This window comes from Oncorhynchus mykiss, chromosome 5 (genome assembly GCF_057628025.1).
Source record: "Oncorhynchus mykiss isolate SJ-2025 chromosome 5, ASM5762802v1, whole genome shotgun sequence".
In the NCBI taxonomy this organism is placed as follows: Eukaryota; Metazoa; Chordata; class Actinopteri; order Salmoniformes; family Salmonidae; genus Oncorhynchus; species Oncorhynchus mykiss.
The window spans coordinates 61,275,826-61,294,274 of record NC_143026.1 but is presented as its reverse complement, the minus strand read 5'-3'; the positions used below and the strand labels follow the sequence as shown (position 1 = coordinate 61,294,274).

The following is an 18,449-nucleotide window of genomic DNA, read 5'->3' as shown; positions in this document are numbered from 1 at the left end:
TGATGGCGATTGCATCGTCTGTGGATCTATTGGAGCAGTAAGTAAATTGAAGTGGGTCTAGGGTGACATGTAAGGTAGGGGTGATATGATCCTTGATTAGTCTCAAGGCACTTCATATGATGACAGAAGTGAGTGTTACTGGGGCGATAGTCATTTAGTTCAGTTATCTTTGGTTTCTTGGGTACAGGAACAATGGTGGCCATCTTGAAGCATGTGGGGACAGCAGACTGGGATAGGGAGAGATTGAATATGTCCGTAAACACACCAGCCAGCTGGTCTGCGCATGCTCTGAGGACGCGGCTAGGGATGCCGACTGGGCCTGCAGCCTTGCGAGGGTTAACACGTTTAAATGTCTTACTTACTTCGGCCACGGAGAAGGAGAGCCCACAATTCTTGGTAGCTGGCCACGTTGGTGGACCTGTACATTCCTCAAAGCCGGTGAAGAAGGTAGGTGAACCATATCATAACATTACACATCATTCACCATGTGTCCCCATGTATACAGAGACAGCATAATTCCACTGCAGTTACATGTGCTGGTGCCTCTCAGGCAGTATAAATTATTGACTGAGGACCTCTATGTAGTTGAATGTGATTGCTTTTTTAAAGTATGTTTATTTTGTTATTGTGTGCTGAATTATATTGTTTTATACACATATATGTGTATGTTACATTATTCCGTTTTTATTGTAATGTATACAGAGCTCTCTTGCAAAATAGATTCCTAATCTCAATGTGACTCCCTGTTTAGATAAAGGTTAAATAAAAATGAATATGCAAATCTTTGCGAAACCCCGAGGTTGATTGGTGTCGTTGGGTGTTCTGGGACAGTGATTGGTCACTGTAACAATGACACAAATCTGAGCTCACGTCTGCGTGACGCAAGTCACAGTTGTCTACAAATTGAGGGCTCGCGCCTCTTCATCAATGAAATAGTAAAGACAGCTGGGCTCTGCCACTATACTGGAGACAAAACACCGAAACTTGAGTTACTCCCTGCCTCGTATTAGTTGGATTGTATTTGTTATTGATTGTGAGTGTCACTTCAGCTGGGACTAGGAGCAGAAGTTTCAAAAACCGACTCAAAATGAAATACGTAATAGGAATTGGCGGGTAAGTTCAGTTTTTATTTGTCGTTTTGAAAATCTGTTTTATTATATAATGTATATTTTGATTAGTAAAACATGTTTTATAAATGATTTAGTTGATAAACGTAACACCGGTATAAAAATCTAAACACATGCCATGTTATTTAGCTGGCTAACGCGTTACGTTGGTTACCTATCAACGTTGAATTTCTCGTCTAACATTTTAAGTTATTTATGCAAAATAAGAAACTGTAAGGATCCAGGGATAAAAAAATAAATAAATTACTAGGGCAATTTATTAACGCCATGTGCTGTAGGTAGTTAACTGGGGACTTGGTTTTAGCAAATCGCCTGCCACGTTTGTATGTTGTCGTAGTCGGGCGGGAGATTTAAAATTCCAGCGCGGACTTTCACATTGAACACATTGGAGGGAGTCTCAATTTCTAAATTTGCAAACGTGAGCGCCATTCTCCTTACTGGCAACGTGTATTGTACATGTTTATTAAGCATGAATATTGCTTTTTGCCAGCTATGTTTTACTATAATGTAAAATGTGTACTTGGATGAATATCAGGCTAGCTAACGCTAAATGTAGGACTGGCAACGTTCCGAGTTGATTTCAAAGTTTCTGACTAAATTCAGAGATCCACTTAGCAAACCTACCCAGCTAACGTTAGTTATAAAACGTTTGAATGCAGACGTATTCAGAGTAGCTAACATTTGTTGACCTTGATATTTTAGGTAGCCAGCTATGTGCCCTGTCCCGCCACAATGGTTAGGTTGCTAGCTACTACTACAATGCATACGATGTTGACTGCTATTTGAGTAACGTACTGCAATAATGTCTGCAAGGTATGCGGATGAGTGGTGTATAGACCGCTTAGACTTTGAATACACGGACGCCTTGCTAACTCGCATGACATGTTTATCTATTTTCAGTGTGACTAATGGTGGGAAAACCACTTTGACGAATAGGCTGATCAAGTCACTACCTAACTGTTGTGTGGTTCATCAAGATGACTTTTTCAAGGTAAACTTGGTCTGCTAAAACGTATCTATACAGTGTTGAATTTGCATGACCTTGTTAAGGGAAAATATCCCAAACACTCACACATTAACCAATAGCCATGATGCATGCCATCTACGGGCACCTGTCCTTCCCTTTTATTAGATCTGTGTAGTATGCTGTAAATTAACCTAGTTGTCTTTTCACACACACACACACGCCTTGCTTGTTGCCACCTTTTACTTTTTTTTAACTGCATTAACCTGTACAGGATCAGAACTTGTGCTGAGTAGCTCACTGCTCTTGTGCTTTGTTTCCTGTTTTATTGATGTCTCTGGTTTATATATGGATTCTCAATGCTCTTGTGCATGTTATACCTCCATGCTTCAGCTAGGTGTGCACATCTTGCAATGGGATCTGCCCTATTCAGATCAGCCTGAGCTTGCAGCAATGTTTTATTGGTGTTATTTCAGAAACCTGACCAGATAGAAGTCGGGGAGGATGGCTTTAGACAGTGGGATGGTAAGCCTGGACTTCACTGTAGGAGACTCATAACTGATCATTGTACTTGTCCCTTAGTGTAACAAAGCTTCCCTAAAAATGTCATATTTGATAGTACATGCATAAATATTAATACTACCCTAGAGCACAATTCCCATTAAACAAGACTGAATACATTTCTTCATCCAGGTGTGTCCCTTTTTTGCTAAACTTCTTCCCCTCTGCCTTTCTCTGTTCTATGCAGTGATCACAGCATTGGACATGGATGCCATGGTGAACACGATTCGAGGCTGGAGTGAGAACCCAGTGAAGTTTGCACACTCCCACGGTGTCAACGTGTCCCCTTCCACAGAGGTTGCCGACCCAGATCAGCAGATCCACATTCTGATTGTAGAGGGCTTCCTTCTGTACAACTACAAGTGAGTTTGTCTGCACCACTGCTAACTGGAAATGTACTAGTTAACGGGGGGATGAGAGTAATCAGCTGGTTTGTGCGACATGTATTCAAATAGCTTGTCCCCTATTCCTATGACAACTAATGCTTGCATGCTCTCAACTGGATTTGAAGAATTATGACGACAAATATTTGGACGAGTGTCTGTTCAAGTGACTCGTCTGGGCGGTGTTGTCAGCTAGCTAGATGAAGTAAGAGGATGTCAACTGAATGGATGTGGTCTCCAGGAGTGTGCTATCTGTATTATGGTGCTCTGAGAACCTCAATTGTACATTGGTGGAGAGTTGAGGAGAACTAAACGTTGTTCTGTCATGTTCCTCCTTCCCCCAGACCCCTGATGGACGTGTATAACAAGTGCTACTACATCTCCATTCCATACGAAGAGTGCAAAAGGAGGAGAAGGTGGGAATGGGGGGGCATCAGATCACTAATATTCATATGTAGCTATAGTATGGTTGTTGTTCTGGCCAGATAAATAAACATGTAATCTTTATTTTTAGTTGAAAGTTGTGCTAAATTCATAATTTTGTTTCCTTTTTTTTTAGTACAAGACAATACACCGTCCCTGACCCCCCGGGTCTGTTTGAAGGCCATGTGTGGCCCATGTACTTGAAGCACAGGAATGAGATGGTTGAGAGCGGTTTAGACATCGGTATATACACATTTTGCCTCTTTTCCATTTGTCGGTGAACGTTATTGGTTTTTGTAGGAGTTTTGGTGCTAGTAGCTATGACTTCCCTTTGACAAATGTCCTGATCAAGGTTTACACTTTGCTATAGCATATCTGGATGGCTTGAAATCAGAAGAAGGGATCTACAGCCAGGTGTATGAGGACATCCAGAATACACTGTTGAATCGTTTATAGGTAAGAGGTGACACTGGTGTCTGACTTCTGTCTTGTGTTGATGATCATGATAAATTGAGTGTGGTGAGAACTTTACCTTTCTGTTTGTACAGCAGGAACTCCATCTCCAAACCTGTATAGACCTGTAAATAGCATCAAGACTGAAGATTTTTTTTAAATTGAAGCATTTTTTCTTATTGTGTAAATTATATTGAAGGAATGTTAACTTATGTTTGACAGAATCATTTCTGTTTGTTTTCTTATCTAATCTGTTAGTCCATTGCTTGTGTTAATCAAACCACTGCCTAGTATCTGAGGGAGAGGGACAAACTGACCATCTGTCAATGAAAATATTTTTTGTATGGAGGTCAATGCGAATTGCCAAGTTTCTACATGAGGCTTATTTGATCAAATAGATTCATGTTTACGTTTGTTACAAAGGAACTGATATGTGGATTCACATGGCATTTTGATAACTGAGGTACAAATAATTCTTTATTGGAGTTGTGCCTCTGCCCTCTCATGGTCTAGAAGGGTCCCACCTGAACTGGCCGCTTGCCTTCCATATTTGAGGAAATGTATTTCCTTTGTTAGAATAGAGCGGTCACTTGACTATTATGAATATATCACATCTTTGTTAGTCTGTACTTGGCTTTGTTTTGGCAAGTAAATTGTTTAAAATGTGTTCAGATTTCTCAATGTTACTCCTGTGTCCTGTCTTTATTTACAGTTCTGAACTTAATTGTGGTACATGGGGTATGAGTAAATAAAGTTTACATACACCTTAACCAAATACATTTAAACTCAGTTTTTCACAATTCCTGACATTTAATCCAAGTAGGAGTTCCCTGTCTTATGTCAGGATCACCACTTTATTTTAAGAATGTGACATGTCAGAATAATAGTGAATTGTTTCAGCTTTTATTTTCATCACATTCCCAGTGGGTCAGAAGTTTACATACACTTATTTGTTAGAATTGCTTTTAGATTGTTTAACCTGGGTCAAATGTTTCAGGTAGCTTCCCACAATAAGTTGTGACCATTTTTGTCCATTCCTCGTGCTAAAGCTGGTGTAACTGAGTCAGGGTTGTAGGCCTCCTTGCTTGCACACACTTTCAGTTCTGCCTACAAATTTTCTATAGGAATGAGGTCAGGGCTTTGTGATGGCCACTTCAATATCTTGACTGTTGTCCTTAAGCCATTTTGCCACAACTTTGGAAGTATGCTTGGGGTCATTGTTCATTAGGAAGAGCCATTTGTGACACGGCTTTAACTTCCTGATTGTCTTGATGTTGCTTTGATATACAGTGCCTTGCGAAAGTATTCGGCCCCCTTGAACTTTGCGACCTTTTGCCACATTTCAGGCTTCAAACATAAAGATATAAAACTATTTTGTGAAGAATCAACAAGTGGGGCACAATCATGAAGTGGAATGACATTTATTGGATATTTCAAACTTTTTTAACAAATCAAAAACTGAAATATTGGGCGTGCAAAATTATTCAGCCCCTTTACTTTCAGTGCAGCAAACTCTCCAGAAGTTCAGTGAGGATCTCTGAATGATCCAATGTTGACCTAAATGACTAATGATAACAATCCACCTGTGTAATCAAGTCTCCGTATAAATGCACCTGCACTGTGATAGTCTCAGAGGTCCGTCAAAAGCGCAGAGAGCATCATGAAGAACAAGGAACACACCAGGCAGGTCCGAGATACTGTTGTGAAGAAGTTTAAAGCCGGATTTGGATACAAAAAGATTTCCCAAGCTTTAAACATCCCAAGGAACACTGTGCAAGCGATAATATTGACATGGAAGGAGTATCAGACCACTGCAAATCTACCAAGACCTGGCCGTCCCTCTAAACTTTCAGCTCATACAAGGAGAAGACTGATCAGAGATGCAGCCAAGAGGCCCATGATCACTCTGGATGAACTGCAGAGATCTACAGCTGAGGTGGGAGACTCTGTCCATAGGACGACAATCAGTCGTATATTGCACAAATCTGGCCTTTATGGAAGAGTGGCAAGAAGAAAGCCATTTCTTAAAGATATCCATAAAAAGTGTTGTTTAAAGTTTGCCACAAGCCACCTGGGAGACACACCAAACATGTGGAAGGTGCTCTGGTCAGATGAAACCAAAATTGAACTTTTTGGCAACAATGCAAAACGTTATGTTTGGCGTAAAAGCAACACAGCTGAACACACCATCCCCACTGTCAAACATGGTGGTGGCAGCATCATGGTTTGGGCCTTCTTTTCTTCAGCAGGGACAGGGAAGATGGTTAAAATTGATGGGAAGATGGATGGAGCCAAATACAGGACCATTCTGGAAGAAAACCTGATGGAGTCTGCAAAAGACCTGAGACTGGGACGGAGATTTGTCTTCCAACAAGACAATGATCCAAAACATAAAGCAAAATCTACAATGGAATGGTTCAAAAATAAACATATCCAGGTGTTAGAATGGCCAAGTCAAAGTCCAGACCTGAATCCAATCGAGAATCTGTGGAAAGAACTGAAAACTGCTGTTCACAAATGCTCTCCATCCAACCTCACTGAGCTCGAGCTGTTTTGCAAGGAGGAATGGGAAAAAATTCAGTCTCTCAATGTGCAAAACTGATAGACATACCCCAAGCGACTTACAGCTGTAATCGCAGCAAAAGGTGGCGCTACAAAGTATTAACTTAAGGGGGCTGAATAATTTTGCACGCCCAATTTGTCAGTTTTTGATTTGTTAAAAAAGTTTGAAATATCCAATAAATGTCGTTCCACTTCATGATTGTGTCCCACTTGTTGTTGATTCGTCACAAAAAAATACAGTTTTATATCTTTATGTTTGAAGCCTGAAATGTGGCAAAAGGTCGCAAAGTTCAAGGGGGCCGAATACTTTCGCAAGGCACTGTATCCACATAATTTCCCACCCTCGCGATGCTATCTATTTTGTGAAGTGCACCAGTCCCTCCTGCAGCAAAGCACCCCTATGCTTCACGCTTGGGATGGTGTTCTTCAGCTTGCAAGCCTCCCCCTTTTTCCTCCAAACATAACGGTGGTCATTATGGCCAAACAGCTCCATTTTTGTTTCATCAGACCAGAGGACATTTCTCCAAGAAGTATGATCTTTGTCCCCATGTGCAGGTGCAAACCGTAGTCTGGCTTTTTTTTGTGGCAGTTATGGAGCATTGGCTTCTCGAGGCGTGGCCTTTCGGGTTGTGTCTCGGTTTACCGTGGCTATCGATAATTTTGTACCTGTTTCCTCCATCTTCAGAAGGTCCTTTGCTGTTGTTCTGGGATTGATTTGCACTTCTCGCACCAAAGTATGTTCATCTCTAGGAGACAGAATGCGTCTCCTTCCTGAGCTGTATGACGGCTGCGTGGTCCCATGGTGTTTATACTTGCATACTATTGTTTGTACAGATGAACGTGGTACCTTCAGGCTTTTGGAAATTGCTCCCAAGGATGAACTGGACTTGTGGTCTACAATTTTTTTCTGAGAATTTGGCTGATTTTCTTTTGATTATCCCATTGCTTGTCAAGCAAAGAGGCACTGAGTTTGAAGGTAGGCCTTAATACATCCACAGGTACACCTCCAATTGACTCAAATTGTCAGCCTATCAGAAGCTTCTAAAGCCATTACATTTTCTGTAATTCCAAGCTGTTTAAAGGCACAGTCAACTTAGTGTAAACTTCTGACCCACTGGAATTGTGATACAGTGAAATTATTCTCTTAACAATTTTTGGGAAAATTACTTGTGTCGTGCACAAAGTAGATGTCCTAACTGACTTGCCAAAACTATAGTTAACAAGAAATTTGTGGAGTGGTTGAAAAACGAGTTTTAATGACTCCAACTGAAGTGTATGTAAACTTCTGACTAGATTCCTGGCAGTCTACAGTTACAAGGATCCCCTCGCTGTCCTAGGGTTGAAACGGAGTGTTGATCTGTTTTCTTTTGGTAATATACTAGTGTAATGTTTGGCATGGGTAGGCTATTGAAGCAACATCACAGATATTGTTTGGTTTTAATAATTATGTCACTGCCTGACCGATGGTGCTCCTCTCTGAGTGTTGTGCCTTGTCTACAGTCTTTCTCTTATCTGTTAAGGCGCCTTTGGAACAAATGATTGTATTCATGTAAGGACTGATCTTAATTTATAGCTACTGAACTTGTCAATGATTATAACAGTCATTGCCATAACACAGTGAAGTACCAAAAATGTTTCTGAACAAAATGCTACAACTCCACCTTGTTTGAAATAAATGTACAAATCTGGTTTACAGATGACAAGGGGGGTTGTTTACACAGAATATTAGCTGGTGCAATGAACATAAAACATGGAAATAATTAAACTGATCAAAAATGTGAAGAAATTATTTGAAATATACAATCATTTATGGTAGCTTAGCACTTTACAACACAAAGTGGTAATAACACGGCAATAGTATGGTTTCTCATAGCAACTACATAGTGACTTTCCAGAGTTCTACCTGCAATGCTAGCTGTGACCTGTGCCCCATTGACCTTAAATAAATAAAACCTGTTGACAGGGGAAGGGCTGTGAGGAACCTGTAGGAGACTGATATAGTAACCAGCCGTTGACACACATCCAGTTAACGCATCCAGCTAACCTTGTAATGGTTGCCCTCTGGAAGACAGGCCCTCAAATACACATTGCTAAAAGGCTCTGAGTGCTTGTGGACATAGACAGGCGGAGTGTTTATATTTAGCAGGGATTCCTGCATTGTCAGGGGAGGACATATTGTACTTGTATAAATATGGACACCCCCACCCTCGAATCCACAGCATGACTGGCCTGTTGCCCATAGCTACCCTTCTGACTGACAGGCTGCTCCCTACCCTCAGCCTTGTCTCAGACTAAACATGTAAATCCGGGAAACTCAAATTGGTATGATATGTTACGTTTGGTATAGTTACATAAGACAAATGGTTACTTAAGGCAAAAATGAAATGGTCAGGGTGGGAAGGTGGGCGTGTAACACGAATGTCTAGCAACCCAAAGGTTGCGAGTCCAAATCTCATCACGGACAACTTCAGCATTTTAGCAACTTTTTAACTACTTTATAGCTACTTTGCAACTACTGAGCATGTTAGCTAACCCTTCTCCTAGTCCTTTTAGCGAACCTTAACCCTTTAAACTAACTCCTAAATTTAACCCTGAGCCTAGCTAACGTTAGCCACCTAGCCAGAATTCGTAACATATAATACAAATTGTAATTCTTAACATATACAAAAAGGGTATTGGACATCCACAAATTATTACAGTACATACCATGCCAAACGTAACATATCATATTAGATGGAGTGTCCCAGATTTACGTACAGAAATATATGAAATGCTCTGAGACCAGGTTGCAGCCAACCTTGCTTCTCTTCCAGCAAAAGTACACAATGCATCAGAGGGGGACAAAGCAGGGGAACGGCGAGACCTGCTCTCTCAATCACGGGCTCTTATGAAGCCACTCTACACCCTCTCAATCACGCATATAATGAGTGGAAACAGAATGACGCACAATAAACCTTGTGCCTTCCCACAGAAACCTACTGTCCCTATCCTCTGTCACCTTGCAACATATAATGGCTGGACAACTGTTGCATCTAAGTTGCATTGGCACAGAACTGAGCTGTATATTTACTCTATTAAATCCAATGTATATGTTATAATGGTATACCACAGAAGTGGTCGTGGAGACATTTTATGCACAGTATATGCAATAGCTTACATAATCTTTTGATCATACTATTCATAACATACAGGCATTCGTACTCTACTGTATACTGCCATCGGACAGGGATAATTAGATCTCTTCAGTTGCAGACTATTCTAAGACTCCTGCACTGTAACAGATCTGACGTGAAGGCTTCATGTAACATATCTGACCAGGACCGTAACAAATCTGACCTGTTAGGTATCACATCTCTGAGGAAGGAAAAGTTCACGCTGTTTGACAGCAGCCAACACTTCCATAATGATTATGTCCAATCATCATAAACCATTAAGTGAGATACAGATCAGTTTCACGGCCTTATGTAACTATATAATTAATGTATGGGTAATACTGTCAAAAAGTATTGCATGTTTGTTCTTCACTGCAGATGTTATGGTTATAAAATCAACCCTCATTTAGATGTCAACCTTGTCATCTATCATGGTGCTCTTGAAGTAAATTAAGTGTATACAGATATCATATTCATGTGTCCCATTAGGGCTCTGTGATCACATGGATGGCGCCATTGAGGCAATCTCCATTTTGAAGTAGTACATTTTTTTCTACTTCATGTACGAGTTGGCAAACAAACTGAAAGGATGCATACCTAGTGTTTGCTCATGAATACAATTAATTGGCAGATCCCTCCTGATGACCGGATGGAATCATGTGATTCTTCCTCAACCAATAGGAAGTCCCACCCAGTTGAATCCTTCAGTGACAATCAATGTCCATGCCCAAACAAGTTTTATCCATCTGGAGTCCTCTGTCTAACTCTATGACTGCTACCTTGTACAGAACAGCACAGGGGTAAATTTGACCACAGGTCCTATGGCAGGCATTTTGTAGTCTTAACCAAGTCAAGTGCACTACGTTTTTTCCACTCAGTAAATTAACAGGCTACCTTCCCTAGAGTTCCACTGCCATCATGTGGCAAGGTTTTTGTGGTGGTAATCAAGTTACTAGATTACAGAGAGTCATAGAGAAACAGAACTCAGAACTATGCACTACAGTATTTCAGAGAAGTAGTGTGAGTTAACACAAAAAAAGCCCACTGTGTGATTTTGCCGTGTGGCATTTACCGTTCAAATACACCGTGTGAATGGATCTCACAGAGCCATGCGGCCGCTGCGCGCGCCACCTGCCTGTGTGCTTATTTTCATGATGCAAATAGCTCCTACGATGACACATTTTCTGCTCAAGTATTATGAATGTTTTTATATTTAATCCACGTATAAAACGTATTGCTTATGATGACGATTAGTCACTTGTGACAGAAGTTTTCGCTCCAACACTAATCTAGCGCACTTGATTCTAATAATTAGCTGGTTGATAAACTGAATCAGGTTAGTTACAACTGGGGTTGAAAGGAAAACCTACGGGAGGGTATCTCTCCAGGAACAGGGTTGGATAACCCTGCTCAATATAACTAGAACATTGAATCTGGAGGAGAGCATTCGATCGAAACCCAACATATGCTGAACAGTGAGTCAGACGTCTTGGTTCTGGGCTCAGATATTGGTCGATACATCTTCGCCATTGGCTGCCAATGCACGAGCTCAGCCAGAAACATCCCCGAGGGACACGTAGCCGGTGGCGGGATACCCAGGAGCGTGTCTGCCTCCCCAAGGAGGCACCGGCTCTACTTCCAACGGTACCGGTCTCGGGGCTCTCCAGGAGTTCTCAGGCAGTGGGATCCCGAGGGGAGGACGAAACCCTGCGCGGGATGATGTCAGCCTGCCGGTTCGACGATAAGTTTTTGCGTCGCCAGAGCGAGGAGATTAAGCATGTTCGCGGCACAAACCAGGCACGACACGAGAGACCAGAAGCAATAAGCATCAACCCAGGTACCCACATCTGGGTACATGATTAATGCCGATGATGCAAACACTAGACAACGCGCCCAGGGCACTGCCCAAGCCTCTGATTCCATTTTTGTCATCCAGACGCATTTCAGCTCCAGAATCAAATTGAGTGCGCTTTCTGACAATGGCGTGGACTCGCTCGCAGCCCCAGCAACCAAGAACGATTGAAAGTAATAATATGACAGCTGATGATCCCACCGATCCAAACAAAAAACACCAAAATGCAGTTTTCTATAACATGTACCCGTTATGCGGGAGAAGCACAGCACCTGTGCGTCATCCACCGAGAACAGGCTTTGGCATCAGATTATTTCATAACGGTAAAGTAGATGGTGATGTGACAATGTACCTTATAGAGTATTTGCTTTGCATTATTTTTTACATCCATATAAAAGTACAGTATATTACAAACAATTTATAAAACTCTCACACTTCCTTGGAAATCATACAACTAACATGGATGGCTTGTGATTTCTCTTCTCTGGTCTCCCAGACCTTGTTCCTGGGCCCTACTATATCCAAGCTGCCTATTATATCCAACTTGTATAGATATATGCCCTGAGATGTGCTGGAGAGGAAAACGGTCTGTCATGGTAGGAGTTCATGTTTTATGATTGATTATGCATATCCGTGTAAGATCAATTGCGCTAAAACATTTACCTTGACGTCATCTATGTATTATCTCACAAATGACATCTACAGTTATTTAATTGATTAGGTAGAAATCAGACTGGTTGTTTGGACCAGACTTGTTTGGCGTTGGCCGGCTCAGAAGTAATAGTATAATAATGGAGCGCCAAACAGCCTGGCATCCGACCTAGATTTTCTCTCGCTGCTCTACCAAGTAAAATAAACTCCAAATGAAAGTCAAAAGTACACTCCTCCTCAGTGTATTCTAAAGCATAATAGGTGAACAAATACTAACTTGTTATGATGTTGTTATTAAGTTGTCATTAATGATAATTCAAATGACTTTCCATGCACTTATCAGTCATAATTGGGGCCAGGATTTTTTTCTGACCAAGAAAGTTATGGTCAGGTCACACTGTCAGGAGAAACTCCTGGTCTTAGTCATTATGTAAAGTACATTATTTTGAGGTCAACATATCGACCAGGTGTCAGAGACTACAGGACTGAGGTTTCCCCAGAAGGGTGAAGAACCAGGGGACAGCTGACTTCCTTCCAGTCAAACCCAGACACCAGTGTTAATGGAACAGCTGCCACCAGCATTACCACAGCATGGAGGCCTTCAGTAACTATGACCTGCTGGATGTCATCACAGACAGGAAGGTGGCAGAGGGACACAAGGCCAGCTTCTGTCAGGACACCAGCTGTGACCCAAGAGTCTGCAGACGCTTGGCTTGCACTGCACACACACACAATCTCTGATAGTTTAGTCGATCGATCAGCCAACCAATCAATCAGTTTGTGTTTTTCATCACATCTGGTTTTTACATGTGTTTGGTGCTATGACACCTACAATGACAACGTTGACTGCAAGTGGAAACAATATTATTTTTTTCATTTTCCTAAAATCTATTGCCAAACTAGCAACATGTCATTGTCCTATCTTGCCTCATGATGTCATACCCGGTGCAGGAGTCGGATTTCTCAAACAACATAGTCTATGAACATTTGAACATCTTGAACATGTTCTGTTATAATCTCCACCCGGCACAGCCAGAAGAGGACTGGCCACCCCTCATAGCCTGGTTCCTCTCTAGGTTTCTTCCTAGGTTCTAGCCTGTCTAGAGAGTTTTTCCTAGCCACTGTGCTTCTACCCCTGCATTGCTTGCTGTTTGGGGTTTTAGGCTGGGTTTCTGTACAGAACTTTGTGACATCAGCTGATGTAAGAAGGGCTTTATAAATACATTTGATTTGATAGTGAGGTGTGACATCAGGTTCACAGGAACCTATGTCCATGCCAGGAACTGTAAGTCATAGAGACTTTCCGTATATAATTTATGTACAAATTGTATTTCTGGTACTGTGAAATATGTGTTTGTGTCATTGATTCCACAGGAGTTGATCCTAAATTGCTTTGATGGAGGGGGATATTTTCTGCTTACCATGCACTTGCCAATGATAACCAAGACAGACGAGTCTTGTTTACCATTTAAATGAGCCATACATACAGTTGTCTGAAAGTCTGAAGTTTACATACACCTTAGCAAAATACGATTAAACTCACTTTATCACAATTCCTGACATCTAGTCCTAGTAAAAATGCCCTGTCTTAGGTCAGTTAAGATCACCACTTTATTTTAAAGAATGTGAAATGTCAGAATAATAGTAGAGAGAATGATTTATTTCAGCTTACAATTTCTTTCATCACATTCCCAGTGGGTCATAAGTTAACATACACTCAATTAGTATTTGATAGCATTTCCTTTAAATTGTTTAACTTGGGTCAAACGTTTTGGGTAGCCTTCTGCAAGCTTCCCACAATAAGTTGGGTGAATTTCAGCCCATTTCTCCTGACAGAGCTGGTGTAACTGAGTCAGGTTTGTAGGCGTCCTTGCTCACGCACGCTTTTTCAGTGCTGCCCACAATTTTCTATAGGATTGAGGTCAAGGCTTTGTGATGGCCACTCCAATACATTGACTTGGTTGTCCTTAAGCCATTTTGCCACAACTTGCTTGGGGGTCATTGTCCATTTGGAAGACCCATTTGTGACCAAGCTTTAACTTCCTGACTGATTCAATATATCCACATAATTTTGTTCCCTCGTGATGCCATCTATTTTGTGAAGTGCACCAGTCCCTCCTGCAGCAAAGCACCCCCACAACATGATGCTGCCACCCCATGCTTCATAGTTAGAATGGTGTTCTTCAGCTTGCAAGCATCCCCCTTTTCCTCCAAACATAACGATGGTCATTATGGCCAAACAGTTCTATTTTTGTTTCATCAGACCAGTGGACATTTCTCCAAGAAGTACGATCTTTGTCCCCATGTGCAGTTGCAAACCGTAGTCTGGCTTTTTTATGGCGGTTTTTGAGCAGTGGCTTCTTCCTTGCCGAGCGGCCTTTCACATTATATCGATATAGCACTCGTTTTACTGTGGATATAGATACTTTTGTACCTGTTTCCTCCAGCATTATTTACAAGGTCCGTTGCTGTTGTTCTGGGATTGATTTGCACTTTTCGCACCAAAGTACATTCATCTCTAGGAGACAGAGCGGTATGACGGCTGCATGGTCCCATGGTGTTTATACTTGCATACTATTGTTTGTACAGATGAACGTGGTACCTTCAGGCGTTTGGAAATAGTTCCCAAGGATGAATCAGACTTGGAGGTCTACAATTTTTTATTCGAGGGGGATGTAGGCAGGGGGATGGAGCATTGAAAGTTAAGACCAGGTTTAGCCGTTGTTCTCTCTCTTAAGTCTGGCCTTCACAAGAGAAGGTGACTGTTGTTTTATTGGGTATCTTTCATTTATTTGGCTTGGGCTACGGCCAAACAGTAGCCTGTGTCAAGTAGAGGTCGACCGATTATGATTTTTAATAATAATAATGACAATTGCAACATTACTGAATGAACAATGAACACTTTTATTTTAACTTAATATAATACATATGGGCTTTTGGATGGGTGTTCTTAAGGTGATTCCACAGGTTGGTGGTATTTTTTGATTTAGCCGTTGCTGACCCCATGCTTACATCTTTATCACAAATAAGACACCTTGCTTTCCCTGGTGCCAATTCCATGTAATAGTCCCACACTGGTGCTCTGCTTTTCTCTGCCATCTGTAAAACACACACACATATCTCTGAAGTGACAATGATACTGAAGAGTCTGCTTAGGAGACAAATACTCTCAACTGTTTGAATAAAAATAGAGTTTAAGTTACCTGTGATGAATGTTGAAAACAAAACTGTAATTTCTATATGCAGGAAATCCTATTTTAATAATGGACATGGTAAGAATTGACTCCCAAAGTGCTAGTCATAATTCCCATGACACCTTCTAGCAAAATCTGAAAAGCGGTTCCTTCATTCATTTATTCCATAGGATATTTTTAGATTCACTTCAAATAAGGTCTGTGTTTCGTGTAGGCTTACACCACCTTGCCAATTGTATAACTGTGTAGATATCCATAGGACAAGGTAACTCTGATCAATATTGGCTAAATATAAGCGAAGATCATTATTTTTGTAGAGTGGATTTATGAAAATATTTTGACAAACATTACCTTATCCTAGTGAGATTTACACGGGTATCAAAACGCCGAGGCGGTTTAAGCCTGCACGAAACACAGTCCTTATTTGAAGTAGATCAAGACATTCTCTATGGAAGGCATGAACGTTAAATAACGAAGGAACCCCTTTCAAATTCAGCCGCAAGTTATTACAGTAATTATAACGCGTCGACTATTTCTCTCTAAACCATATACCATACTCCCCTCAGTCAGACTTCTCTATCAAATATCAAATCATAGACTTAAGTATAATAAACACACAGAAATACGAGCCTTAGGTCAAATCCGGAAACTATCACCTCGAAAACAAAACGTTTATTCCGTTCCGTATTTTATCTAACGGGTGGCATCCATGAGTCTAAATATTCCTGTTACATTGCACAACCTTCAATGTTATGTCATAATTACGTAACATTTTGGCAAATTAGTTTGCAAAGAGCTAGGCGGCCCAAACTGTTGCATATACCCTGACTGCGTGCAATAAACGCAAGAGAAGTGACACAATTTCAATATATATACTTGTGTATTGATTTTAAGAAAGGCATTGATGTTTATGGTTAAGTACACATTGGAGCAACGACAGTCGTTGATTGATTGTTTTTTATAAGATAAGTTTAATGCTAGCTAGCAACTTACCCTGGCTTACTGCATTCGTGTAACAGGCAGGCTCCTCGTGAGGCAGGTGGTTAGAGCGTTGGACGAGTTAACTGTAAGGTTGCAAGATTCGATCCCCCGAGCTGACAAGGTAAAAATCAGTCGTTCTGCCTCGTTCCTAGGCCGTCATTGACTTGCCTAGTTAAATAAAGATTAAATAAAGGTGTAAAAAAAAAAAATCTGCAAAACCGGCCCAAAATACCGATTTCCGATTGTTATGAAAACTTGAGATCGGCCCTAATTAATCGGCCATTAACAGTCGAACTCTAGTGTCAAGTTGGGTTAATAAACCGTAAATTCGTAAATTCAACCTCTGTCTGGACAATTGTTCCTTTATGATCTAGCCAGATCATTACAGTATCAGCAGCATAGTGTCTTGTTTCTTCTCTTTCCTGTTAGCCATGTGCGGAATGTCATTCACCTTTTTACCTTGAAGCCTCTTAGCAGCGCACAATAAAGTCATATTGCATTCAGTCTTTGTTGTTCATTCAGTTAGCTTGTACTCAATTGAACTGTTTTTTTGAGATTATGTGTACCATATATCCTTATGTATTTACATTTGTCATTTATCAGACGCTCTTATCCATTGCGTCCATCCCCTTTTTGTTACAGCCTTATTTAAAATGTATGAAATATTTTTTTTCCTCATCAGTCCACACACACACACTACCCCATAATGACAAAGCAAAAAGTGTGTGTGTGTGCAAATTGATAAAAAACAGAAATACCTTATTTACATAAGAATTGTAATTAATACTCAGGGAGAAAAAGGTGTTTATTTTGCCGTCGCAGAAGGCAGGAATCGTGGTCCCCGGCAGGTAATGGTCATACACAGGTAGGCAAATAGGCAGGTGAATCAAAACTAGGACTGAAAGCTATAACTGCTTCTCACAAACAAGCTAGGAAAAGGCTTAGTCGAGTCAAAATGAACAACACCTCACAAAGGCACAAACAGAATGAGCTGAACTAAAATAGGCAAGTCAGTTAAGAACAAATTCTTATTTACAATGACGGCCTACACCGGCCAAACCCAGACGACGCTGGGACAAATGTGTGCCGCCCTATGGGAGTCCCAATCAAGACCGGTTGTGATACAGCCTGGATTCGAACCAGGGTGTCTGTAGTAACACCTCAAGCACTGAGATGCAGTGCCTTAGACTGCTGCGCGACACCGGGAGCACAGGTGCATGCTGTTTCCATTGACCATCCTTGAGCTGTTACTACAACTTGATTGGAGTCCACCTGTGGTAAATTGATTGAACATGATTTGGAAAGGCACACACCTGTCTACATAAGGTCCCACAGTTGACAGTACATGTCAGAGCAAAAACCACGTCATGAGGTCGAAGAAATTGTCCGTAGAGCTCCAAGACAGGATTGTGTTGAGGCACAGATCTGGGGGAGGGTACCAAAAAATGTCTACAACATTAAAGGTTCCCAAGAACACATTGGCCTCCATCATTCTTAAATGGAAGAAGTTTGGAACCACCAAGACTCTTCCTAGAGTTAGCTGCCGGGCCAAACTGAGCAATCGGGGGAGAAGGGCCTTGGGTCAGTGAGGTGACCAAGAACCCGATGGTCACTCTGACAGAGCTCCAGAGTTCCTCTGTGGAGATGGAAGAACCTTCCAGAAGGACAACCATCTCTGCAGCACTCCACCAATCAGGCCTTTATGGTAGAGTGACCAGACAGAAGAAACTCTTCAGTTAAAGGCACATGACATCCCGCTTGATGTTTACCAACAGGCACTTAAAAGACTCTCAGACCATGAGAAACACAATTCTCTGGTCTGATGAAACCAAGATTGAAATCTTTGGCCTGAATGCTTAGCGTCACGTCTGGAGGAAACCTGGCACCATCCCCATGGTGAAGCATGGTGGTGGCAGCATCATGCTGTGGGGATGTTTTTCTCCGGCAGGGACAGGGGGACTAGTCAGATTCTGCTCAGGACCTCAGACTGGAGCGAAGGTTGGCCTTCCAACAGGACATCAACCCTCAGCACACAGTCAAGACAACGCAGGAGTGGCTTCGGGAAAAGTCTCAATGTCCTTGAGTGGCCCAGCCAGAGCACGGACTTGAACCCGATCAAACATCTCTGGAGAGACCTGAAATTAGC

General features: G+C 41.5%; 1 protein-coding gene and 1 pseudogene across 4 annotated transcripts; both read left to right on the top strand.

Moving 5' to 3' along the window:
• The first annotated feature begins 865 nt into the window (after window positions 1-865).
• LOC110524193 (nicotinamide riboside kinase 2) lies at window positions 866-4,597 on the top strand. 4 transcript variants are annotated; one of them, XM_021603610.3, is made up of 8 exons: window positions 866-1,113; window positions 2,028-2,118; window positions 2,568-2,616; window positions 2,840-3,014; window positions 3,380-3,451; window positions 3,595-3,701; window positions 3,829-3,914; window positions 4,010-4,597. In XM_021603610.3, the coding sequence occupies exons 1-7, from the start codon at window positions 1,088-1,090 to the stop codon at window positions 3,912-3,914; spliced, it is 606 nt and encodes a 201-aa protein (XP_021459285.1). In that variant the 5' UTR covers window positions 866-1,087; the 3' UTR covers window positions 4,010-4,597. The 4 variants fall into 4 exon arrangements, with proteins under 4 accessions (XP_021459285.1, XP_021459284.1, XP_090091552.1 ...); XM_021603609.3 differs by having other exon boundaries at window positions 4,007-4,597; XM_090235426.1 differs by lacking the exon at window positions 2,568-2,616.
• A 6,493-nt stretch (window positions 4,598-11,090) lies between these two features.
• On the top strand, window positions 11,091-13,509 carry LOC149983533 (protein-lysine 6-oxidase-like; annotated as a pseudogene).
• The last annotated feature ends 4,940 nt before the right edge of the window (window positions 13,510-18,449 follow it).